At 38.6% G+C, this 27,318-nt stretch overlaps 1 protein-coding gene across 1 annotated transcript; it reads left to right on the forward strand.

Moving 5' to 3' along the window:
- The first annotated feature begins 1,192 nt into the window (after positions 1-1,192).
- ELF9 (RNA binding (RRM/RBD/RNP motifs) family protein) lies at positions 1,193-27,057 on the forward strand. The gene is made up of 14 exons (XM_039026648.2): positions 1,193-1,431; positions 2,289-2,399; positions 2,712-2,846; positions 2,929-3,158; positions 9,323-9,571; positions 9,690-9,782; positions 9,868-9,906; positions 16,280-16,369; positions 16,490-16,592; positions 16,737-16,817; positions 18,807-18,883; positions 19,471-19,551; positions 20,606-20,697; positions 26,715-27,057. Exons 2-14 carry the CDS (start codon positions 2,291-2,293, stop codon positions 26,836-26,838), a joined length of 1,503 nt encoding a protein of 500 aa, XP_038882576.2. The 5' UTR covers positions 1,193-1,431; positions 2,289-2,290; the 3' UTR covers positions 26,839-27,057.
- Positions 27,058-27,318: the final 261 nt, after the last annotated feature.

Here is a 27,318-nt window from a genome sequence, read left to right on the forward strand (position 1 = left end):
CACTAAGCTGAGTCACTCTCGGGCCAATGAGAGGGTGGGACCCCTTGTTCAAGACCCGAAGTAAGCATTGAAGGGAACGACCTCTCTACTATCCCTAAAAGCGGGTAGGAGTAAATTCTGTTTCGCATCCTATGTCCCCAACTATTTACTCGGTTTTACCCCTAAAATGGGAGGCTCATTGAGCTGGCGCTGTTGAGCCAACCTTCACCCATGAAAATTTAAGGATAATCCCGAATAAACATGAGTTCATAGTTCGCTCAGGATTAAAGTCAATTTACCTAGGCCATCGCTTTGAAATAGTCAGTCTTAAACAGTAAACAACGTTATAAAGTAAGAGTGACTTAATTCTTGGTCCGATCTTATGCAAACTCATTGCATATAACGCCCCCACTCCTCATGTCAATACATGAACGAATCAGAATCACTTCGTTTGTAGCACTTTACAACGAATTGTAACAACTACAGAGAGGACCGCATTTTATAGTGTTACCAAAGTAAGTTACCCAGCCCTATAGACCGTTTTAGCTATTTACTGATCTTGATCTACTTTTATGTCTCTACATAAAGTTAATGTATTCAAATAATAGCCATGGATATTTAGTTTACTGGATTTAGACTTTACAAGTGCAATTCACATATTCAACAATAGTTTTATTGATAAACATCAATAACATCTTTTTTGATATTAGAATATGTTAATTATTACAAACTACGAGTTTTAGGACATACAACCTAACAAATTAATCATTAGTTAATTTATTGGTTTATTTAATTTATTCTAAATTAGAGTTAGGGGTGCCCGAACAGTGTTTTATGATATTATTATTTTAGAATACAAGTTTTGTCTCTTTTAATAAAATTTTATTGAGAAGTATACATTACCAAGCTTGTGCATGCATGTATTGGCGTTCTAGAAGTGTAGTAGAAAATCGGGTCGTTACAATTTTAAATTACAGAAATAAATATAAATAATAATTGTAGAGAGAAGAGGTAAATTTTTTAAAAATTATTTCCTAATTTAAAATAATGACAATAAATTTAGGAAACATTTTAAACTTATTTTTAAAAATCGAATAATTAAAAAAGTAAAATACGAAATGCACCCCCCCCCCCCCCGTTTTTTTTTTTTTTTTTTTTTTTTTTTTTTTTCTCTCTCTCTCTAAAATAAACAAGCCACTTTGTAAAATAAAATAAAAATGAATAAAAGTTGAAGGAAAACCTAACCACTTGGGTGAAAACTCCATACCTTCGTCTGTGCACCGCGCCACTTCATCATTTCTCCATCTTCTTCTCGCCGTCTCCTCCTCCGTTTCAGCAGCTCAGTGTCGCCGCCGCCTCTCTCCCGTTCACTGCCACCGTCGCTTTATTCGTTCGTGGTGCCCCAGCCTCCCTTAGCGGTTCTGCACTGATTTTACTCCATTTTTGTTACGGGTATTCTCTCAATCTCCATCCATGTCTTCCTTCTCACTTTTTTAGAAAAACTCAAATGACAACTTGTCTAATGACAGAAGGGACGTGGTTTGTGTATGCATATTTTGATTCGGCCATGAACCAGTTATCCAATTCTCTTGTAATTCCTACCTTGATTGATTGACCGAACTACTTCAACTTGGTTTGTATTTGTATATTTGTAGATTATAATTGGGAGGAGACAATTTTTTTTCTTTGAAAATTGAAATTCTCTCCCTCAATTAAACAATACAGTAATTAATGATACTTTAAATTTATGGAAATAAGAGCATGTATCCATACGTATTTCTGATTGGAATGCGAATCAATTACTGTGAGTGAGAAGTTCAAACCTGATGAAGCATGTGCCCAGACATAATTTCAATTATTAATTAGGAGTAGTTGTTTAATCCATTGGTAATGAACCAATCACCGTGTTCTATGAATGTGGATTATTTTTCTTCCGTATTGTGCCTTTTATACATTCTATAGATCTTTAGATATAGCTATAGCTATAGCTATAGATTCTATAAACTGGGGTTTTTTCCCCTCCAATTCAGTTCTCTCCTTTTCAGTTCAACTAACTACCGCAGCCCTCTCTGCTTTCTTCACAAGTCCATTTCGTTCAGCTCTTCCCTTTGTCCTCCTGTCTGCGCGAGCTCAAGCAATTCCGATACACACATATGTTTCTAAATATATGTATTATCCTGGTGAATTGTTTTTCATTCCTGATATTTGAACTTGCACATTTAAATTTATTTGGCAGGATCAAATGTTTAAATTGTTAGTAGGTCTGCTTTAGTGAAATGGGTTTGTATGATCTCCATGTTTTTTTGTAGGTATGGATAACAATTCTGTTGGGAACTCAGAAATGGTGACTGAAGCTGGATGGTATATTCTTGGTGAAAATCAGCAACATGTTGGTCCATATGCATTTTCTGAATTGCGTGGTGAGTTATGAGAACTGAACAGAACATTTCTGTATAAGCTGGTTGATATTGCTCCAAACATCACTTGTGGTTTTTGTTATTCGTTGAGGGAAATAGATGAGTTACATACTGGAGTCAGAATGTACCTTGGTACCTCATTTCATGACAACTATTTTTTTTTATCTTGTCAACTGCCGGTTGTTCCTCAAATTTACTTTCAATCTTTCTTTCTTGAATTTCAGTTGTACAAGTAAACAATAGCACGCAGTATCATGTTCAATTGGTATAAGAGCTATTGAAACATCTATTTAGTTATTTATTCGCCCTGGGCAGAGCATTTTCTAAATGGGTATCTCCTGGAGAGTACACTGGCCTGGTCTGAAGGACAAAGTGAATGGCAGCCATTATCGTCTATTCCTGGGTTGACAGTGAAAGTATATGAACAAGACTCTCATTTGTCAACTGCAGGTGAAGTCTTGTTTGTCTCATTAATTATTTATGAGTAACTAGTTTAGTCAAATAATTGTGTAATGCTCATTGACTTTTTTAGTCGCTGCCAACAACAACAATGACGATGATGAGCTTGAGAAATATCAGAAGGAAGTTGGAGAAACAGAAGCCACAGTGGAAGTGTCTAGTCCTTCTGGCAGCAGGAATTTTGGTATGGTGGAAGGTGATCTTGACAGACCTACTACACCACCAGAGGGTGAGGAGGAATTCACTGATGATGATGGGACCACATACAAGTGGGACAGGGCTCTTAGAGCCTGGGTACCTCAGGTATTATTCCTAGGAACCTTGTTCATGATGTAGGATTTCAATTTGTGGTGTCTTATGTTTACCTTAAAAGAGATGAAGTTTGAAACCGGAAATCAGTTGCCATGGCACTATAGATCCAAGTCTTCTTCCCTCACCTTTCTATTTTTCTTTTATTTTTGTTTCTTTTATGCACAGAAAGTTACAAAGGACTGGTGAGAAATTCAATCATAAACAACCGTCTTTTTTTTTTTTTGGTATCTTCTTTTTTCCTCTTTTCTTCGTTGGTCTCCTTGTACTTTGAGCATTAGTCTTATTTCATTAATTCAATGAAAAAGTTTTGTTTCCGTTCGTTTAAAAAAAACATTCTACATAAACAGCAGCCTTTTCTTTTCTTTTGTTTTCTTTTTTTTTTAGTTCTTATAGTTTCTATTTCCTATCTTATGGATTCTTGCAGGATTTTGATCTTGGTGTACTCTTTCTTTATAGTTTGTAATCAACCAAAATTGTAATGAACAAAAAAGATTGTGGCTGAAACCCGTGTTTGAAAGGCACAAGGCGCACTGAGGCGCAATGGCCCTTTGGGGCCTTGGCACAAGGCGCATAAAAAGGCGTGAGCTTTTTTTCATGAGACGCACTATATAAAATATATATATATATATATATATATATATATATATATATATATATATATATATATACACACACATGTGTATATACCCAACAAAACCTTGATGGAAAGAAATAAGGCTTAAGAAAGAATATATAAAAGATAAATAAGGTTAAAGTTATAAACAAACCGACTTGGGATGTACCAAAATTATTTTTGGTAGCAACAAAAGTTGGTTGGCAGCAAAGAAGAAGAGAGATGAAAGCTCTGCTGTTTTAGAGTCTTTTGCTCTATTTTTTGAAGAAAAAACAGAGTTGACTGTCAGACATGTGCACCCCATTTTCTTTTCTTCGTTCTTTTTAATTTTGATATAAAAAACATTAGAATACAAATATAAATTAAAAAAAAGCTAAAATAGAGAAATAAATAGCCAAATATTAAATAACTCCAAAATAAAATTAAGGAAAAAAACCTAAGCAAGTTAAAAAAAATATTAAATACCCATGAAAATAAAACATCAACAGTAAATTTCAACTGCACATTTCATGAAAGATAGAACTTTGATTTAAATATTATAGAAGTAGAAAATTTGAAAAAAGAATAAAAAATTAATTAAATGTTAATAGAATTGAAAAGAGTTGAAAATTGACATTACACATGTTAGACACGTGTAAGCACGAGAGAAACAAATGAGATTGATTTAAATATTATTTTTACTAAAAGTAACGTTTTCTAAATGTACTAAAAGTAACTTTTATAATATATTTTAAATTTTAAATAGTTTAATAATATCAAATAATTTTACAAGCCCACAGATCAAGGCATATCTTTTCAATTTCCTCTCTTCGTGCCTATCATCCCATCCACCTCCATCTCTTCTTTAGGCTTCATCCTTTTCGATTTTCTTCATTGTAAGTCCACTTTTTCACCATTTTTCTTATAACCACTGAAACCATAACGAGTTCTTCCTCGGCTTGAACATGGTAGCAGTAATCCCTAAACCTTAACGCAGCAACCATCCACGAAGAAGAATTGAAGGATAGAGGTGAAAGAGCTAGTGTGCCTCGATGCTTCTTGGAAGGCGCTGTAAGGCATGCGCCTAGCTTTTCCAAGGCGAGGCGCCATTGTTGCGAACCTAGGCGTGCCCCCGAGTGTGCCTTTCAAAACATTGGTAGAAACTGGTCATGATTGTTGGGAAAGATGTTATAAGGTGGTAGGGGAGTAGGTAGTGGTAGGAGTCCTTGGGATGTGCACATATTCTTAATTTAAACAAGTTCTTCATTAAATTAGTGAAAAGTTACAAAATATGATGCTCCCATTAGGAGTAAGTTGGACTATTGAAATATCAAAACCCCAGAGTCGTTGCAAACATTCTTAGTAAAAAATAGTTCCCTAAAATAAGGGGAACAATTACATCCAATATCGTGAAAAGCAAATGTTACTGAATAGTGAAAACAATGAATACCAAACAATGAATATCAAGAAGATGCTTTATATTTAGCTTCATCTCTCATCCCATTTAGTGAATTTTTCTTCAAGTGATCTTTGATTTCTTTTAGATTGTAATTTTGAAGTTGTTCCTCTGACAGCACTTAATCAAATCAGTTTAACTTAGCATTTGAATTGGAGTCCTCGAGTAAATCAAAGAAATAATTTGCTTGGATCCACCATCCATCACACAAGGGATGTTGAGGAGGGTGAAGGGCTTCAGATCGATCTGTTTGATTACTAGAGTGTATAAAATTTTGGCAAAAGTGTTGGCTAATTGGCTGAAGAGGGTGTTTCTGTCGACGATCTTTGAATGTCTAGGGGCTTTTGTTGCTGGAAGACAAATTCTAGATCAGGCCCTCATTGCTAACGAGGCGATTGAGGATTATAGGTCTAGGAAGAAGGAAGGAGTGATCTTAAGATTGACTTCGATAAAGCCTATGATCACGTGACTTTGAATTTTTGGATGGGGTTTTGGAGAAGAAGGGCTTTGATTACAAGTGGCAAATGTGGATGTGGGGCTGCTAGAGAAATGCGAGTTTTTCCTTTCTTATTAATGGGGGCCTTAAAGGTAAAGTGGTGGCTACTAGAGGCTTTAGACTGGGAGAACCTCTTTCCTCCTTGTTGTGGATGTTCTTAGCAAAAGCATTGGCAAGTGTGTTGAGGGCAATGTCTATGAGCCGTTTGAGGTGGGTTAAGATAGGGCTGCCCTTTCCCATCGTTAGTTTGCTGATGACACTCTTTTTTGTTCTGGAAGGGAGCAGTCGTTCTTGATTTTGAACCATATTCTTACCTTCGTTGAAGAGATGTCAAGGTTGAGAATTAATAGATGGAAGTGTAGTGTTATTATGGGGATCAACTGTGACGAGGAAAATCTTAGTAGATGTCTTGAGTTGGTGGGGTGTGATATTGATAGTCTTCCATCGTCTTACCTTGGTGTCTCTCCTTGGAGCAATCCTAAGTCTGTTTCTTTTTGGGACATTGTGTTGGATAAAGTTCGGAAGATGCTAGCTTCTTGGAAAATAAGGCTTCTTTTCTAAATTTGGTAGGCTTATCTTGATCAAATCATTCTTGAATGACATTCCTGTCTACCTTTTTTCCTTTTTTAGAGCCCCGTGTGAGCCTGAGGTGTGTAGGAATCTAGAGAGATTCATGCACGATTTTCTTTGAGAAGGATTGAGAAGCTAAAGGCAAGGGGTCCCATTTGATTAAATAGGAGGTTATCAAGAGACTGGTTTCCTTGTGGGGTCTTGAAATCGAGAATCTTAGGGCACAAAACAAAGCTTTATTAAACCAATGGTTTGTGGCATTTTTCCTTTGATCCCAATCCTTTGTGGTGTAGAATCATTGCTAATAAACATGTTCCCTATCTTTTCAAGTGGTCATCTAAGGGGGTTAAGGGTACTTTTTGGAATTTGTAGAAAGAAATTTCGAAAGAGCTCCCTTCTTTTGTCCATTTGGTTTGTTGTGTGGTCAGAGAGAGGAGGGACACGTACTTTTGGGAAGATCATTGGGTGGGGGAGAGACCTCCCTGTGCTTTGTCTCCTCTTCTGGATCATCTATTGTCCCTAATAAAGATGATCCCCATCCTTTCGAGTGGTCGTCTAAGGGTGTTAAGGGTACTTTCTGGAATTTGTAGAAAGATATTTCGAAAGAGCTCTCTTCTTTTGTCCATTTGGTTTGTTGTGTGGTCAGAGAGGGGAGAGACACATACTTCTGGGAAGATCATTGGGTGGGGGAGAGACCTCTTCGTGCTTTGTCACCTCTTCCGGATCATCTGTTGTCCCTAAAAAATCATTTTGTCGAAGATTTTATTGCGTGGACAGGGAGCTCATGTCCCTTTTCATTTGAGTTCCGTTGCTCTCTTTTCGATAGGGTGGCGACGAAGGTTGCTACATTTCTTTCTTTACTTGAGGGTTACTCCTTTGAAGAAGGAGGAGGGATGTTAATCCTTTGGATGGGTTTTCGTTAGGGGTGTGCAAGAGAACACTAATAGCCGATCCTATCCACCAAAATCGATCGAACCAAAGTTGGTTGGCCGGTCTAAGAAGCAAGGCGGTTGGAATCGATTTCCTAAGATGTAGAACTGGCTAGTCGGTCGGTCGGAGTGAAAAAATAGATGGGAAAACCGAACGACCAACTGGATTTTACACATTATTTAAAAACTTTTGAAAAACCATGCACATTCCTTGTTAGCATAATTAATGAAGGATTTGACTTGTCATAAAACTATGTGTGAAAACGATGAGCTCTAATGGTTTTGAGAAAACCACTCTTCATTTTAAATACTAAAAAAATCTTCATCTTTCTCTTCACATATTCCTAAAATCATAATTCCTGTTTGATCTCTCTTCTTTTCGCTCTCTTATTTCACTCTCATCCCATCCGATTCCTTTCCTTCTTCTCCTTCTCTCTTCTCTTTCCTTCTCAATCGGCCGCAACACCTCTACTAGCTATTGTGCCACCTCTTATATATATATCTATATATGCCCTTTTTTTCTTTAATTCTTTCTTCTCAATCTTTTTTCTTTCTTTCTTTCTCCTTTTCTCCATCGCTTATGTTTTTCTCCCTTGTTTCTTTTTACCTTTCTCTTTTCTTAGTTCGTCGGGACACAAACCGATCGACCAATTGGATGGATGGCCAGTCGGTGCCACCAATCTCCCAAAAATAAGTCAAGACCGACCGACTGAAACCGATATGTCGGTGGTTGACGTCAGTTTTAGCTCAAGACTGACTCCCACCGACTGATGATCACCCCTTGACCTAGTTTTCATGCAAGTCTTTCTTATAGTGTTTGGTTGATCCTTATTCCTTAGGAGTGTCGGTCATTGCGATGCTTTGGAGGATTAAGATTCTTAAGAAGGCGAGGTTCTTTACCTAGCACTTTACGGCCGTGTTAACAACTAACATAACACGTTGGATCTACTTGCGAGGAAGTTGCCTTCGCTTGTTGAGTCTTTTTGTTGTATTCTTTGTCTTTGGTGGAGGAAGACTTGGACCATATTTTTTGGCGTTGTGATTTTGCATGTACTGTTTGGGATTTATTCCTCTAGACGTTTGGTATGATGTATGTTCGTCATAAAAATGTTAGTGCTATGATCGAGGAGTTCCTCATCAATCCGCCTTTTAGGGAGGAGGGCCGCTTTTTATGGATGGGAGGGTGAGTGCAATTTTGTGGATCTTGTGGGGGAGCGGAATAGTTGGGTGTTTAGAGGGGTGGAAAGGGACCCTAGTGATATTAGATTCCTGGTTAGATTCCATGTTCCTCTTTGGGTTTCAATTTCAAAGGTTTTTTTTTTTTTTTTTTTTTGTAATTATTCTATAGACATTATTTTGTATAGTTGGAGTCCTTTTTTGGTAGAGGGAGTCCCTTTTTTGTGGGCTTGACTTTTGTATGCCCATGTATTCTTTCATTTTTTTTCTCGATGAAAGTTCTTATTAAAAAAAAATGTTCCCATTTGGGTATCGATTTTGTAAACCTTTTGTAATCATTTAATAGGTACTATTTTGTATGGTTGGAGTTCCTTTCTTTTGTGGGATTCTCCTTTTTGTGGGCTTGGTTTTTTATTTGACCTTGTATTCTTTCATTTTTTTTCTCCATTAAAGTCGTTATATAAAAAAAACAGTTTTTTTTACAAGATATGAAAATTCTTCACCAATGCTCAACGGTACAGTCGGGAGGAAAACAATAAAAGAACAAACAGAATCATGAGAAAGCATAAACATAAAAAATTATGAAGGAAAGATAAAAGCATGATTAAGGAAACCTAACAGAATATAGTATTCGGAGTGTGAAACTTGGACTTGTGAGAAAAGCAATAAAAGAACAGCAACAAATCATGAGAAAGCATAAACATAAAAAACTATGAAGGAAAGATAAAAGCATGATTAAAGAAACCTAATAGAATTTTGTAGTCAGGAGCGCGAAACTCGGACTCTTGTAGTCTATTTGGTTTGTGTAACTTCGAGAAGCTGAACTTCATGTAGATCTGATTTTTGAATAATTTTGAATGATCTATCCATTTGTTTGTACAATGCTTGAGTAGTATCAAACACAGATATAATTTTGAATGACCTGACTTTTAACAGGATGATGCATTTTTTAAACATGAGCAATATGGGCCCGAAGAGATGACTTTCATGCAAGAAGAAGAAGTATTTCCACAGCTTGAAGCGGATGCTCCTTGCACCTCCATCAAGGAAGAAGGTGATTCTGTTCCTTCCACCTCCATCAAGGAAGAAGATCATGTCACAAAAGAAGCCAACGGAAAAAGTGAGGACATTGAGACCAAAAAGAATGGGAAGAGAAAATTGTCTGGCAATCAAGTTGAAAAAAAGGTTTTTCCTTGCATTGTATCGACAATCTATTTATGAGGGTAGATGAGGGGCCACTCTAGAAAAATTATTTGCTATTCTAACTCGATTTTTCTTTCTGCTTAATGAATGCCTTCTGCAGGAAGCAAATAAAGGTCCTGATGGTTGGTTTGAACTAAAAATAAATACACATGTTTACGTAACAGGGTTGCCAGAGGATGTTACTATTGACGAAGTATGTTTTAGGAATGTACTAATAATTGTTGTATCTTTGAGCATTGTTTTCATAGGATGATGTAACTTTTTGTTTTATGTTGCAGGTCGTGGAAGTTTTTTCGAAGTGTGGAATAATAAAGGAGGTATTTATAGTTTGACATGCTATGCTTACATGAGTGGATAAATTCAATGTATGGTTGTCCTGGTTGTGTTGACTCCATATTTGATACATATTTTATTTTAAGGAAACGATGAATTTTGGCCCTAAGCTTGTCCATTGTATCAATTTGGACCCTAAAAAAAAAGAAAAAAAGAAAAAAAAGAAACTTACCAACAGCGCTCACTTACTTAGCTTCTACTCATTATCATCATAGTTAATGCCAAGTACCTAACACTTAACTATGTTAACCTTTAAACCTGAAATAGGCTGAAAAAATGACTTGGATTAACAAAGGCTATTTTTCCAAAGAGATGAAAATTGTATCATTGGGACATTGGCAACTAAAGATAAGACTGGTAACCTATCTCGTTCACCTGAATTCCCTCCAGAATGTTAATCTCCATACCTCTCAACACTATTCTTCTCAAAACGTTCCTTTGAGCCCCCAGTGGCATGAATGCTATCTCAGGGCTTACCATTGTCTCAAGCACCTTGACCTAGCTTTGATTGATCACAGGTGATCTCTTTGTCTCAATCCCTTGCCACTGCATTACATTGAAACATCAAGCATACGTTAACTAGTTTAATGGATTATTACACTGATCACCCTTTTTTACCGAGACAAATCCAATTCTTTAAGAGAGAATTCAGACATCTTTTATCAAAGCATTCCACAATAGTTCAAGAAGCCAAACTTTAAAAAAAAAAAAAATCCAAAATTGCGTCCATGTGTGCCTTTTCCTTTCTGCCACCACCATCTCATGACTTGGAATTGAACCAATCAAGCTTCTTGCCCTTCAGTAGATCATGAGTGGGTCCTGCGAAATTTCTAGGGCCTATATAGGATTAGGTCCAGAGTGTAGATAGAGTCAAATTGCAAGGATCATACAAATACATTGGCCCGAACCCTTTTGAATGAGTTGGCTACATCCGACATGGTATGGCTATGATATTATGCATGTGTAGATCCTAAAAAACATAGAGGTTGAAATTAAAACTAGCCCACGCTCCCACAGTTCCACGTTAATTGAAGTTCAATTTTTTCTCACCACAAATAACCAATTTTTTTTCATTCAGCCATATCCGAGAAGCAAAAAGATGGTAGTCCCCAAACTAAATTTCTTGTTTCAGGAACAACCCATAAATTATCCAATGTAGTTATAGCTTTTCTATTTAATCTTGATTCTTTGAAAAGTTCCATCCATTTTTCAGATCTTAAGTCTATCAATCTTCATTGTTTGAGAAGTTTCATGCTTCCTCTAGTTTTCTGTGAGGTCTCTACCTCACTATTGATATTCGAATATGATAATAGAACCAAAATACAGGCGAAACAAGTTTGAAATACTGTGTCACAAGATACCTACAGCCGACTAAGAGGGTTGCTCTCTCCTCCAAGAACTATTTTCATACACAAAATTCAAAGATAACTAACCCTAACACAAAAGAAGGTATAAATACCAACATTCCTCCGATACAAGTACTAGTGGGCCCAACCCTCTATCCTTCTACCATGGGTGTAAACCCCTTTTTACCCCTTCTCTTATATACATTCTTAATGGTTGGTCTAACACTACCCCCGTTCAGAGGAACCACCTTGGCCTCAAGGGGGAAATCCGAAAATTGTTGCTTGAATAATGCATGGGATTCCCATGTTGCTTCATGATCTGCTTGCCCCTTCCACTTGACGAGGCATTTCCACTTCTGTTCAACTTCATTCCAACGCATCTGAGAAACTTTACTCGGTTCCAAGATCCATTCTAATTCATCATTTAGGAGAGATATGTCCGACTGCACCACGTGGTGGCTCCCAATGGACTTCTTTAATTGAGAGACATGGAATACTGGGTCGTTTGGGCCATGGACGGCAGGTCCAATAAGTATGCCAGCTCACCGACGCATCCCATAATATGGAAAGGACCAAAAGATTTTGGTGTCAGCTTCTCACAATGTTTCTTTGCTAAAGACTTCTGGCGATAAGGGCGAATTTTCAAATAGACCCAGTCTCTCGTTTCAAATTGTACGTCACGACGATGGGCATCAACAAATTTTTTCATTTGATTTCGTGTGTGATTCAAATGGTCCTTCATAGGCACTAAGACCTCATCTCTTGTCTGTAACTGTTGCTCAACTGAGTAATTCGTTGTTCTCTTTGGCTGTCCGTATGATATGATCAGGGGTGGAGCTTGCCCATACAACACCTGATAGGGAGTAGTTTAGAGCGACGTGTGGTACGATTTATTGTACCAATATTTAGCCCAAGGTAAATTGTCATTCAGGGCTTTAGCTTCTCACTACACAAACAATGCCAATAGAGCTCCAAACTCTTGTTAACTATCTTCGTTTGTTCATTCCTTTGAGGGTGATACGTCGTACTTCGCTTCAATTGGGTACCCTGCATCCAGAGAAGTTCCTTCCAAAAATGACTGAGGAAAACTCGGTCACTGTCCGTCACAATAGACTTGGGGTACCCGTGGTGGCGCACCACTTCCCTCACAAACAATGTGGCTAGCGTCTTTGCGGAGTATGGGTGGGCCAGGGCTATGAAGTGTGCGTACTTGCTTAGCCGATCCACCACGACAAAAATAACCTCGGATCCTTTCGAGCAAGGTAGACCCTCCACAAAATCCATAGATATATCTTCCCATGTTTGGTTGGGAATGGGCAACGGTTGTAATAACCCAGTTGGAGAAAGAGCTTGTGTTTTATTTCTTTGGCAGATCGCACATTCGGCCATGTGTTTCTTCATATCCGACTTCATTCCTTCCCAATACAACTTTGCAGATAGTCGCTTGTATGTTTTCAAGTATCTCGAATGGCTAGCAATAACCGAGTTATGGAAAGTGTGGAGTATTGTGGGCAGTAGACAAGAAGTGCGCGAAAGAACCAGGCGCCCTCTACAAAATAAACCGACTTTTCCTTGGCCGTCGGCGATAATTGTTGGCTAAAAAAGGGTATGGGCCTCTTCTTTTGAGATAGAGCCGCCCCTAGTCCAGTTCCCAAGGCATCCATCTCATTCTTGAAAGAGGCTGATATTTGGTAGAGCTAAAACGGGCATCGTGATCATGGCCTTCTTTAAGGCTTCAAATGCCTCAGTAGCCTCCTCAGACCAAACGAATCCATTCTTTTTGGTCAATCGTGTTAACGGTGTGGCTATGGCCCCATAATTGGCCACAAAGCGTCTGTAATATCTGGTTAGGCCTAGAAATCCCCTCAATTCCTTCACACTCTGCGGAATGGGCCATTGCACCATGGCACGAACTTTTTCCTCATCGGCTTCCACCCCTCTGGCCAATACCCAATGTCCTAGATACTCAATTCTATCTTTCGCAAACTGGCACTTCTTATTCGCGTACAAACAATGCTCATGGAGGAGTCAAAAAACTACAATCAAGTGTTCCAGATGTGTCGCCATGTCAATGTTGTACACCAGAATATCATCGAAGAAAACGAGTAAGAATTTACGAAGGTAGGGACGAAAAACCTGATTCATGAGTGCTTGAAACCTTGCCAGGGCGTTGGTTAACCCAAATGGCATGACGAGGAATTCATAATGGCCCTCGTGCGTTCTGAATGTGGTCTTCCCCACATCTTCCTGTTGCTTTCGTATCGGGTGGTATCTCGATTTCAGATCTATTTTGGAGAAAATTCGAGCACCATTGAGCTCGTCCAATAGCTCGTCAATCATGGGAATAGAGAACTTGTTCGGTATCGTGGCTCGGTTAAACGCTCGATAGTCTTCACAAAAATGCCAACTCCCATCTTTTTCCTTTACTACAATCACGGGGCTCAAGAAAGGACTAATGCTCGGCTGTATGATCCTTGAAGTCATCATCTTGTCGATCAACCTTTCTATTTCCGTTTTTGTGCATGTGGATAGCTGGTCTTACATTGATCGAGTCAGTGTTTGCTTTTAATTGAATGCGGTGGTCTATTTGTCGCACTAGAGGTAACCCATCGGGCATATCGAACACATCTTCAAACTCCGCTTGTACAAGTCAAGCTCGGGCTGGAGTTCCGCTATGGTGTCAGTGAGCATGAGTTCCCGGTTTTCACGTGGGATTCCCATGGCTTAAAAATCAATCAAGAACCCTTGATCATCCAGATGCCACGTCTTGGCTAACATCGTAAGTGAAATTTCCATGCAGGCTAATGTTGGGTTCCCCTTGACCATCACTTTAGACTCTCCCACTGCGAACATCATGGTGAGTTCCTTCCAATCCGCCGTCATTGCTCCTTGCTTGCGAAGCCATTGAATGCCCAAAACCATGTCTAAATTACCCAATTCCAATGGTAGAAAGTCGTCTACGAACGTGAGTTCCGGTAGGCTAACGATGACTCCTCTACACATTTAGGCCTTGTATGGCTTCCCTCGAACCCAGAATAACTCCATAGTTCGTTGTCTTCGTCAAAGGAAGGTTGAGGAGCTCCACTATGCATACGGTGATAAAGTTATGGGTCGCACCTCAATCCACCATCACAATGATTTCTTGACCCTCTACGACACCTTTCAACTTAAATGTTACCGGAGTGGTAAGCCCCACCATCAAGTTCAGAGAGAGTTCTACCACCGGCTAACTTCTAACATGCAATCCTCCATGACGTCCTCCATCTTCGTGTCGTCAAGGTCGTCTGCCACCACACAGAAACATAACTCTTTGTTCTTGCAGCGATGGCCTTTGTTGAACGGCTCGTCACAACGATAACACAAACCCTTTTCCCTTCGAGCTTGCAGTTCCAAGCCTGTCCACCTGCGAAACTGAGGGTCTTGACGATTCGCTCCAGGCGTAGGGATTGAGGAAGGGATTTTTTCTGTCAACGTGACAGTACGTGTCACTATCCTGTTTGTATTCTTAGCCGTTGGTTTTTGAATTGATTTCCATTCCTTCCCCTACATTCCTTGGGCTGATTGGGCCGCTTGAATCCAATCCTCTGCTAAATTGGCCGAGGCCCATGGGCCTCATGGAGAAAACTTTCGCTCTAATCACTGGGTCCAGGCCGTTTGTAAACGTGCTCGACAAGACATCCTCTGCCAAGTCCGGCAACGGAGCCAATAGCTCTTCAAATTTCTGCACATACTTTGCCACCACACCTTGTTTGATCGCCAAAAATTGTGCGCACGGCGTTCCCCTCTGACGTGGCCAGGAATGGTCATAAATCCTCCATTTCAACTCCTTCCACGTCTTGGACTTCCTCCGATTTTCTGCCCAACGAAAAGAGTTATACTCATAATTGCTATTTTTAGTTTTTCTTTTTCGGTCAGAAGGTGTAATGTTCCGCCCGGAATAACCATCCATCTGGATCCTCTCCATTGAACATCGGCATCTCTAGCTTTTTAAACTTAATCCTCTCCTGCTGTTCCAATCCTTCCCTCAGTTGGGAGGTCTCTCCTTCTTCTGCATCATCATTCTCCTCCGATTCATTCTCTGTTTGAGGTTTCCTCTTGCCAGTGGTGACTTTGGATATCTTCGATAAACCCTGAGGACAATGGCGTTCTCCATGTATTTCCTCAAGTAGGGAGTACATTTTCTCTACTGATCTCTCCAGTGCTCCCAACCTTTGGGGTTCTTGCTTGATACTCCCGATATCAACCTCCGTCGTGCTCAACCGTTCTTCGATTCGTTTTTGTGTCATTTTCGTCTACCCCCAGGATGTTCGAACGAACTCTGATGCCACTTGTGAGGTTTCTACCTCACTATTGATATTCAAATATGATAAAAGAACCAAAATATAGGGGAAACAAGTTTGAAATACTGAGTCACAAGATTACAGCTGACTAAGTGGGCTGCTTTCTCCTCCAAGAACTATGTTCATACACAAAATTCAAGATAACTAACCCTAACACAAAAGAAGGTATGAATACCAACATTCCCCCAAACAAGTACTAGTGGGCCCAGCCCTCTATCCTTCTACCATGGGTGTAAACCCTTTTTATCCCTTCTCTTATTTACATTCTTAATGGGTGGTCTAACAGTTTCTCGTGCCACCCACCTTATAACACAAAAGTATGAAGAGGCATGCACTCATCATATCAATTTATCATTTGGAACATTGCAAAGTTATATGTGGTCACTGGTCGGGGACTGGCTGTATATCCTTATCCTCCATCTTGACTCACCCCAGTGGCGTTCCCACTGGTATCTTCATGAATATATGTCAGTATTAGATTATTCAAATTATGAAATGACATTTGAAAAAGTTTTATGGGATGCACTGGTTGGCAAAGATTCTTTATGGCTTCAGTGTGAGTGAAAGTGTATGCTATTCATTGAGACATGTTTTTGTCTGTTGAATATATGGTTCTCTTACAAATGTATTCTGTTCTTAATCTTAATTGTGGTTATTTATTTATTGTTCAGGATCCCGAAACCAAAAAACCCCGTGTTAAGTTGTATGTTGATAGAGAGACAGGGAAGAAGAAGGGTGATGCTTTAGTCTCCTATCTGAAGGTAATTGTTTTATCCTCATCTTTACCATCTACCTTTTTATTTTCCTGTCCTCCGTGTATAGTTTTCCCAAGTGATTATTGTTTGGACTCTATATGGTATACTCTGTGTTTGCTTGGATAGGAACCTTCTGTTGCTTTGGCTATGCAAATTTTGGATGGCACACCTCTTCGCCCGGGTGGAAAAATGCTAATGTCTGTTACTCAAGCTAAGTTTGAGCAAAAAGGTGTTGTTTACTCAACGATTCATTTTTTTAACATCTCTTACATTCTTTTTCTTTACTAATTAGAATTATTTGGTCTTCAATGTTGTGACAACCAAGCGCTTTGTTACTAACCTTTTGTTTCATTTGATGAACTTCCACGTGCAGGGGATAAATTTGTATCCAAAAAAGTAGACAAGAAGAAGAAAAAGAAGCTAAAAAAGGTTGAAGATAAGATACTTGGCTGGGGTATGTGTTCAGTTCCCAGAATATTTTTTACTTTATTTTGTTATTGAACATGCAAATAAAATTCTGTATTTCGATTATTCATATTCTTATTCTTATTTTTATAATAATACAGTTTTGTTCATAGCATGTAAGTTAGGCCGTCCTTGTTTCTCTTGTGTACGGTTAGTGTTGTTCTAGATATTTCAGACTCTAAGAAGCTCGATCACTTATTTTAATAATTGAGAGCTGGGGTTTGAATCCTTGGATATGGATAGACATGTTTTTAGGATAGGACCCATGCTTTATGCTTTAATGATCACAACGATGGTGCCTCGCCTTGGAAAAGCGAGGCGCATGGAAGAAGGCGTGTGCCTTACAGCGTTTACTGCTGCCATGTCCAAGCCGGGGAAGCCGGGGAAGGTTTACTGCATACGCCTTACTACAGCCTTCACCTCTATCTTTCAATTCTTCTTCGTGGATGGTTACGGCATTATGGTTTAGGGTTTACTGCTGCCATGTCCAAGCCGGGGAAGAACTCGTTATGGTTGCCGGTGATTACTAGAAAAATGGTGAAAAAGTGTACTCACAGTGAAGAAAATCGAAAAGGATGAAGCCTAAAGAAGAAGATGAAGGAGGTGGATGAGATGAGAGGCACGAAGAAAGAGAGGAAATTGAAAAGACATTCTTGATCTGCGTCCTGTGGGCTTGTAAATTATTTAATATTATTAAACTATTTAAAATTTAAAATATATTATAAAAGTTACTTTTAGTACATTTAGAAAACGTTACTTTTAGTAAAAATAATATTTAAATCAATCTCATTGTTTTCTCTCATGCTTGCACGTGTCTAACATGTGTAATGTGAATATTTTCAACTCTTTTAACATTTAATTATTTTTTTATTCTTTTTTCAAATTTTCTCTTCTATAATATTTAAACCAGTGTTCTATCTTTCATGAAATGTGCAGTTGAAATTTAATGTTGATGTTTTATTTTCATGGGTATTTAATATTTTTGAATTTGCTTAGGTTTTTTTAATTTTATTTTGGAGTTATTTAATATTTGGCTATTTATTTCTCTATTTTAGTATTTTTTATTTATATTTATATATTTTTTTTGAAAAGGAAACCAGACTTTTTATTAATGCATAAAAAGAAAGTACAAGAGATGTGTACTTAAAAGAGAACGATACAAGACTCGGATCAGGAGATGCTATTTATATTTATATTCTAATGTTTTTTATATCAAAATTAAAAACAACAAAGAAGAAAATGGGGTGCACATGTCTGACAGTCATCTCTGCTTTTTATTCAAAAAATAGAGCAAAAGACTCTAAAACAGCAGCTTTCATCTCTCTTCTTTGTTGACAGCCACATTTGTTGCTCCAAAAAATAATTTTGGTACATCCCAAGTTGGTTTGTTTATAACTTTAACCTTATTTATCTTTTATATATTCTTCCTTTTTAAGTCTTATTTCTTTCCATCAAGGTTTTGTTGTGTATATACACATGTATATACTTTCATATTTTTTTATATATAGTGCGCGCTTAGGTTCTGGGGGGCCATTGTGCCTTAATGCACCTTGTGCCTTTCAAAACACTGGATACACCTTATGCTGAAGGTGTAAGAAATAATTCGTCAGCATTTCATTCGACCACTGTTGAGTGGAAAATATATGAATTTTATCGGTTGTTCATAAGGACTCTAAAAGGGAAGGGATGGGCTGGAATAAGAAAAGGTAGGTACAAATTGAGGATGGATTCATTACCATTGACCATTGGCAAAGACTTTTCTCGCACATCTCCTGCCTTCCCATCTCAGCTTCTCTTTCTTTACTTCTAAGCATCAGTTTGGGAATGGTTTCTTATAAAAAAAATCTGTTGGGAATAATTTCCCTTTTTACCTCTCCTAGAGTTCATTCGACAATAAAGAGTGTCGTGATGCTCCGATGGTCAGACATGCACCTAGAGTTCATTTGGCAATAATTTCCTGTTTGTTTACTTTGTGTAGGTGGCCGAGATGATGCACAAGTTTCAATTCCTGCAACTGTTATTCTCCGTTTCATGTTCACACCTGCTGAAATGAGGGTTAGTTCTATTATCTTTTGTGGCTTCTCCAAGAGGTTGTAACAAGTGATAATAATAGATATTTGTTATTTTATTCATTTCTTATGGTGAAACTGGAGTGGACTTCTACTAAATAATTTTTCAGTCGAGTAGCATATTGTATTTTCTAATGTCAGTTAGAAATTCAATATTCATTATTATAGTATTCTAATTTCTTAAATATAAAATTTAAAATCCTGTTTATTTATATATTATTTTTATAAATCATTAGGTATAAATGTATATATTAGTTCTAACACTTAGCCTGACATAGTTATTACCCCGTTTCGTCAACACTAGAAGCTTCCATCTACTAGCTTAGCTGGTCTATGGTGTTAGCCACCTTAATACTGCCAGTTTTTTATTTTTATTGAACATAGAATGTGTGTGTGTTCATTAATAGATGTGTTATGCATAATTTCCATGTTAAGTAGTTTCTAATTTGACTGAAAATATTTTTGGACAGATGTTAAGAGCAATTAACCTCATAATGTAGTCTAATTATGATGAAACAATTTCTGGCTCGGTTTGGAATTGTTTAATGAAAACTAGAACGTTGTATCTTGTAGGCCGATGAAAATTTAGCTTCAGAAATAGAAACAGATGTCAAGGAGGAAAGCACAAGGTTTGGTCCTGTGGATTCAGTTAAGGTAACGAACATTTTTCCCCTCTCCTTTCCAAATTTCGGTCTTTCTGTTTGTAAATTAATATTGTTTTGAAAAGCAAAATTCTATCAAGATAATGTGAATCTTTGCTGGAATTTTAGCATTTCGAAAATAAAGTTTTGGCATTTTAGGTATAAATTTATATATTAGGTACAAGAGTGCTTTGTTGATTTTTTTTATGAGAAACAGTCAGAAAAATTTCATTGATAGTATGAAATTACAAACGGGGAAATCAGCGTGAGAGATTACATAATAGTATTCTGTAGGGGTGTTTATGGGTTGGGTTGGGTTGGGTTGAAAGACTTTTTAGACCCAACCCAATTGTTCGGGTTGTAAATTTCTTCAACCAAAATAATCCTTATTAAAAAATGAACCCAACCCAACTATGAAATATTTGGATTGGGTTAGTTCGGGTTAATTGGGTTATTTATTTAAAAATTTGTTTTAAAAAGAAGCAAAACGTAAAAAATGTAAAAATCTAATTTAATTATTTTCATATATCGAATTAAGATTAACAACTCAATTTCAATTTATATAGTGAAAATTTTCTTTCTAAAGTGCAAAGAAACTACTTTTAAGAGTTGTTGAAGAATAAATTATTAAAAAAATATTGGAATTAAATAAAATTAAAATCAATACATGTATAAATAATTGTGTTATAAGTAATAAAAAAAATATTTTGAAGTTAATAATAAATTTGGGTGGTTCGAGTTGGTTCGGGTTATATTTGGTGAACCCATGAACCAATCCAACTCATAAAATTTTCATTTATTTGAATCCAACCTAAATGAGTTATAACCCAACCCAAACCACACGAGTTGGGTTGAGTTGATCGGTTTTTTGAACACCCCTATTATTCTAATGTATGGTAAGAGATGTAAGACTATAATCACAAAAAGATGGGGTGAGTTTACACCAAGTGAGAGCTGTATACAAAAGATGATAAAAAAGCGGGCGACTATCTTCAAAGACTTGATTGTTGTTGAGATAATATTTGATCTATTATTTTTATTTTATTTTTTGGTTTGGTTGGATATAGGTTTGTGAAAACCATCCACAAGGTGTGGTTCTGATAAGATTCAAGGATAGGAAGGATGCTCAGAAATGTATTGAGTTGATGAATGGCAGATGGTAATACATTTTGTTTCTTTAATTTTCTTTTTTGTTTTCAAAAGTTAAGGCTCCCTTTGGTAACCATTTGGCTAAGAATTCAACTATTGTATTTAAGAAAAATGGAAATCTAATAGACCCACCATATTTAGAAAATATGATAGAAGAATTAACAAGAAAAATAGGAAGGGGGGGGGGTACAAATGTAAATGAGGAAGAGAATATAGGTAGTTAGAGGAGAATGAAGAGTGGGGACCACTATGGGGGAAAATCTGTTATTGTTGTTGCTGAATTAGTATAAAGCATGAGGTAGGGGAGAGGGATAGATATAGAAGTTTTATTTTGAATTAAGCTTGCGAGCTTGTAAGGGAGGAGGTCTCGGCTTCCTAGGCTAATTTGAGCCAAAACTGTGAATAGATAATCGAGTTCTTATCAATTTGGTATCAGAGCTGTTCCTTCTAGGGAAGGGTATGGTGAAGAAGATGGAGGCAAGATTATCAGCAGTGGAAGAGCAACTTACCTTACTACAAGTAGGGATGGAAAACAGAATGGATCAACGATTCGGGGAGATGCAACAAGTTACCGAGAATGTTATGGCAGCTAAGATCGAAGCTCTGGGAGAGACATTGGAGCAGAAAATGATTCGCGCATTGGAGGTTTGGTCGAAGAAGTCGGAAACACTCGAGGGCGAATCAGGTTCATTTGAGAAGACAATGACGGACAAAGGGAAACAGCTGACGAAAGAAGATGTCGGGGAGAGGAGAGAGGTACCGTTATTTGATATGAGATTGAGAAAGCTAGAAATTCCTATATTCAAAGGGGAAATAGGGGAAGATTCGATGGGCTGGTTTCATAGGGTTGAAAGGTATTTCGTGGTCAATCGTTTATCAAAGAAGGATAAAATCGAAGCAGCGATACTATGTTTGGAAGGGGAAGCTCTGGAATGGCATCAGTAGGAAGAGGAGAGGACGTCGATGAATACTTGGGTGAAGTTCAAAGAACAGCTCCTGCTACACTTTCTACCGGTCAAAGAAGAAGATCGGAGAGCTAAGTTCCTCACATTGAAGTAGGACGACAGTGTTCGTGCGTATCGGTGGCAGTTCGAGCAGCTATCGGGACCATTGAAGGATCTTTCAGATGAAAAGTTGGAAAGCAAATTCATCAGCGGGCTGAAGGAAGATATCCAAATCAAGATGAGAATGTTCAAACTAATTGGGCTGAAGGAGAAGATGAGGATGACCCAGATCATCGAAGATATTGAAGAAGCCCGAAGAAAGAAATGGGGCGGAGGCGACCCAAGCCCATCGAAATCCACTGGTATGTCTTCAAACTCGGGCCTCAATACCACCACGGGTCAAACAGGCCATAGCCCAAACCAAGACAGCCCGAACAATTTCTCTCAACTCGATCCGCAGTGGAGGTACGTCTTCTAACTCGGTCACACTGAAGGATGTAAATGGGAGGTCGTTCACGGTCGATGCGTTCAAACGGCTGTCCGACAGTGAGATGCAGAATCGGAGGGACAAGGGACTGTGCTATCGTTGTGACGAGAAGTATACCTCGGGGCATTGTTGCAAGAGAAAAGAATTGAGCATTCTGCTGTACCATGACGGTGAAGGGGATGAAGAGACGGACGACGCAGTGGAGGAACCAGGCGAAGTTGATATTCCAACGGCCACTACTCTGGAATCCATGGTAGTTGAGACTATCGAGCACGAAGCGGTGGAGCTTTCCTTCAATTCTTTCGAAGGAATTGACTCGCCTCGAACAATTAAGGTCAAGGGGGCTATTGGGGATAGGGATGTGGTCGTCCTCATCGATAGCGGAGCATCCCACAACTTCATTGACAGGGAGCTGGTAACGACTCTGAAATTATCGCAAACGCCCACGACAAGCTATGGAATTATGTTGGGAACAAGAACCTCAGTTAGGACGACGGGTATCTGCAAAGGGGTAATCTTTAACCTCCCTAGCCTCACAATTATTAATGATTTCTTCCCTTTACCTCTGGGCAGCGCCAATGTAGTATTGGGAGTACAGTGGCTGATAACATTGGGACGAGTTGAATGTGATTGGAGCACATCGAAAATGGATTTTCAAATCGGAGATTGGCAGGTGCATTTGAAGGGAGATCGCAGTTTGATGAAGGTCCAAATATCCCTCAAATCGATGATGAAATTGGTTAGGGAAGAAGGCCAAGGCATATTGCTCGAGTTGAATTCTCTTTTGACTGCAGCAGGGGAAGACAGAGGCCGAACAGAGGAAGGAAGCGATCCAGAAATCTGGGAAGTTCTGAAGGGATACCAGTCGGTATTTCAAACAGTAGAAGGGTTCCTCCAGTACGACACCATGAGCACCATATTGAACTAAAGCTAGGTGCTGGACCGGTGAACGACAGACCATAAAGGTACCCTCAGTTCCAGAAAGATGAGATCAAGAAATTGGTAGAAGAAATGCTCATCGTTGGGATTATCCAACCAAGTGTAAGCCCGTTCTTCAGCCCCGTGTTATTAATTAAAAAGAAGGATGGGAGCTGGCGATTTTGTGTTGACTATAGGGCCTTGAACTAAGCCACGATACCAGATAACTTCCCCATTCCGATGGTCGATGAACTTCTTGACGAATTAGCCGGAGCACAAATCTTCTTCAAAATCGACCTGAAATCCGGCTACCATCAAATTCGAGTGGCACCATCAGACATCCACAAAACGACATTCTGAACTCATGAAGGCCACTACGAGTTTCTAGTCATGTCATTTGGATTAAGGAACGTCCCATCAATGTTCCAATCAGTAATGAACGAACTCTTACACCCATATTTACGAAAATTTGTATTGGTGTTCTTCGATGATATCCTAATTTACAGTTCTTCATTATGTGATCATGTGCGCCATTTGTCCCTGGTGTTGCAAGCGTGGGAAGATAATCAGTTTATGGCCAACCTCAAGAAATGTACCTTCGCGGCCAATCAGATCGACTACTTGGGCCACATAATATCAGCTGAAGGAGTGGCTGCTAATCCCTCGAAGGTTGAGGCTATGCTGCAATGGCCCACCCCGACCACAGTGAAGCAATTAAAGGGATTTTTGGGGTTGACCGGATACTATCGCAAGTTTGTAGTTCACTCCATTGCCTTCCCATTAACACAACAACTTAAGAAGGATAAGTTACAATGGAACGAGGAAGCACAGGAGGCTTTCGAGACATTGAAGCAAAAAATGGCTCAACTCCCCACCCTCAAGCTCCCTGATTTCAACCAAGTATTCATAGTGGAAACGGACGTGTCAGGAGTAGGAGTTGGGGTGGTATTGATGCAAGAAGGACGACCAATAGCCTACTTCAGCAAAGCTCTCCCACCAATGCATCGCCTCAAAGCCGCATATGAACGAGAACTAATTGCCATAGTTATAACTGTGCAGAAATGGAGGCCCTATCTCTTGGGGAGGAAGTTCATCGTGCGGACGGATAAAAAAAGCCTCAAATTTCTGTTGGAACAACGCATCATCGCGAGAGATTATCAGAAATGGGTGGCCAAGTTGATCGGGTATGATTTTGACATTGAATACAAGAGGGGACTGGAAAATTCAGCTGTCGATGCCCTGTCTAGATTGCCTACCACGATGGAATGACTATGCTGAGCGTGATTAATTCACTTAATCCAGTAGTATTCGCTAGTCAAGTCGAGCAAGACCCGGAGCAACAAGGTGTTCGGGACAATATTTGATTGGGACAGCCGCACCCCCAAGGTTATTCACTTCAAGGAGACCTGCTATACAAGCAACGCATTGCACTGCCACCACAATCACCAACCATACCCTTGCTGCTACAAGAATTCCACAATAATCCAATCAGAGGACACAATGGGGTAGTTAAAATGTACCAACGGCTGAAGAAAGAGTTTTTCTGGAAAGGCATGAAGGCATAGGTAAGAGCCTTCGTAGGAGACTGCTCGGTTTGTCAGCAAACCAAATATTTATCACTAGCCCTCGCCAGATTGCTACACCCACTGCCTATACAAGAGCTGACTTGGGAAGATATCAGTTTGGATTTCATCGATGGCTTGCCAAAGTTCGAGGGATATAACTCCATTTTGGTGGTGGTTGACCGGCTGTCTAAGTATGCACATTTCCTTGCCCTCCGCCATCTACCACAGCAACCGTAGTTGGAATATTCCTAGAAATTGTACGACTACATGGAGTTGCTCGGAGCATAATATCGGATAGAGACAAGATATTCACTAGCCTATTCTGGGAGGAGCTATTCAAACTAATGGGGACTCAGATTAAGAGAAGCACATCATACCATCCACAAATGGATGGGCAAATGGAAGTAGTCAATCGAGGATTGGAAGTATATCTCTGTTGTTTCACCATGGAAACACCATCACAGTGGTCTAAATGGTTGGCATGGGCTGAGTACAATTACAACATATCATATCATACAGCCATCAAGCCGACACCTTATGAAATAGTATATGGTCGACCGGTACCCCCACTAGTCTATTATGAGCATGGGAATGCGATAGTAGGAGAAGTGGATGTGTTACTGAAAAATAGAGATGAAATGCTCAAGCAATTGAAGAGTACACTAGAAGCAACCCAACAATGAATGAAGGCCCTAGCAGATTCTAAACGATAGGAAGTAAATTTTGAAGTTTCGGATTGGGTATACATCAGACTCAAACCATACCGCCAAAGCTCTCTACTAGTGCACAAGCATCCAAAGTTGGCTCCACGCTACATTGGCCCTTTTCAAATCGTCCAAAGGATTGGACCAGTAGCATACAAACTAGACCTACCCCTCGATGTAAGCATACACCCCGTACTACATGTTTCACAATTGAGGAAGGCCGTAGGCACCTTACTACCGAGAATCATTGCACCACCAGCCTGGCAATTAGGAAAGCAACATAAACTCAAACCAATAGCAGTTTTGGGGATCCGGAAGATCGGCACCACCATATCATCACCCAACGATTTCGAAGTACTCATCTAATGGGGGGAAGACTTACCGATCGAAGATGCAACATGGGAAGGAGGAGCACAGATCGTCAAACAATTTCCAGACTTTCACCTTGAGGACAAGGTGGTGCTTTGGGGGGGAGGGACTCCCCATATTTAGAAAATATGAAAGAAGAATTAACAAGAAAAATAGGAAGGGGGTACAAATGTAAATGAGGAAGAGAATATAGGTAGTTAGAGGAGAATGAAGAGTGGGGACCATTATGGGGGAAAATCTGTTATTGTTGCTGAATTAGTAAAAAGCATGAGGTAGGGGAGAGGGATAGATAATAGAAGTTTCATTTTGAATTAAGCTTGTGAGCTTGTAAGGGAGGAGGTCTCGGCTTCCTAGGCTAATTTGAGCTAAAACAGTGAATAGATAACCGAGTTCTTATCAAAATCATTGTAGGAAATGAGGAGGAAATAGATTTAATTTTCAAAAACCAAAAATAAAAAACGAAATGGTTACCAAATAGGGCTTAATTGTTTCTGGTTTAAATCTCATTTTTGATTATCTACTAAGCTTACTATCCTGACTTTCAAACTTCTAAAGTGGTTTTTTAAACTTCTGAGTGATAAATGATTTCATTTTTAATTTAATGTTTTTTAAAATTTTAATTGTTCTCTCGCAATATCTTTACTCAGTTCTCACCATCTCCGAGAAACATTTTAAAAAAGGTTTTTAAATGTTATTTTTTCTTTAATTTTCAAAATTGGGTTAGATTTTGGAAGTTGGGCAAAGTTAGAATCAAACAAAGATATTTGAGTAGTAGCATTTGTAAACTTTATTTTCAAAAACTAAAAACCAAATTGTTATCATATCTTTCATAGTCTTTAAAACTTTATACTCTAGAAACCTCACTGCTTTGGTACATATAAAATAGAGAGAGACCAAAATAGTTTTGTTTTGAAAAGTTCTGGATTGAAATGAACGGTTGAAAAATTTCAGGCCAAAAATGTACGTTTTAGAAATTTAGAAGCTAAAATGAGATTTGAACGACAACTAAACATGGCTAGTGTTAATAATGATTTGGACAGGTTTGGTGGAAGACAAATTCATGCAAGCGAGGATGATGGTTTAGTGAACCATTCTATGGTGAGGGATCTTGAAGCTGATGCTGCTCGCTTGGAGCAGTTTGGTTCTGAGCTTGAGGCTGACTAACTCTATTTTACTCTAAAAATATCCCAAATTTAGTTCACTTTTTATAATTATAATTAAGCACTATATACCTGTATGAAGACACTTACCATTTTGTACATTATTAATACTCACATTAATATGTCCCTTCTAATGTTTGCACCTAAAACTCCTCACCTGCTGTAAAGGAAAAATTTTCCCCATTATTAACTAAAAAAAAAACCTCCCCTTCTTTTGAGGCTATGTCTTTCTCCATGTAGATTAATTGTCTTTTAATATATCTATTTTTTAGATAGGAAAAAAAAAAAAAAACAGTTTTTATCCCAATTTGCAGGTTATATTACTGGTGGGTGGAGTTTTTCCAATTTTAGGCCTCGGCTTTCTATACAGATAGCTTAAATAAATAGACTCTATTGTATAATTGTCTGAACTTCTCTATCTTGTCCAGCAGCTTAATGAGTTATTATTTTATCTTTTTTTTTTTTGAAACATACCCGTTGTTTA

This window comes from Benincasa hispida, chromosome 3, assembly GCF_027475165.1.
Source record: "Benincasa hispida cultivar pf3 chromosome 3, pf3_genome.v1.1, whole genome shotgun sequence".
Lineage (NCBI taxonomy): Eukaryota > Viridiplantae > Streptophyta > Magnoliopsida > Cucurbitales > Cucurbitaceae > Benincasa > Benincasa hispida.

Coding starts and splice junctions, on each gene's coding strand:
- ELF9 (XM_039026648.2), top strand. CDS start 2,291: ATGGATAACAATTCTGTTGGGAACTCAGAAATGGTGACTGAAGCTGGA. Junction 2,400..2,711: donor TGCATTTTCTGAATTGCGTG/GTGAGTTATGAG, acceptor CGCCCTGGGCAG/AGCATTTTCTAAATGGGTAT. Junction 9,907..16,279: donor AGTGTGGAATAATAAAGGAG/GTATTTATAGTT, acceptor TTTATTGTTCAG/GATCCCGAAACCAAAAAACC.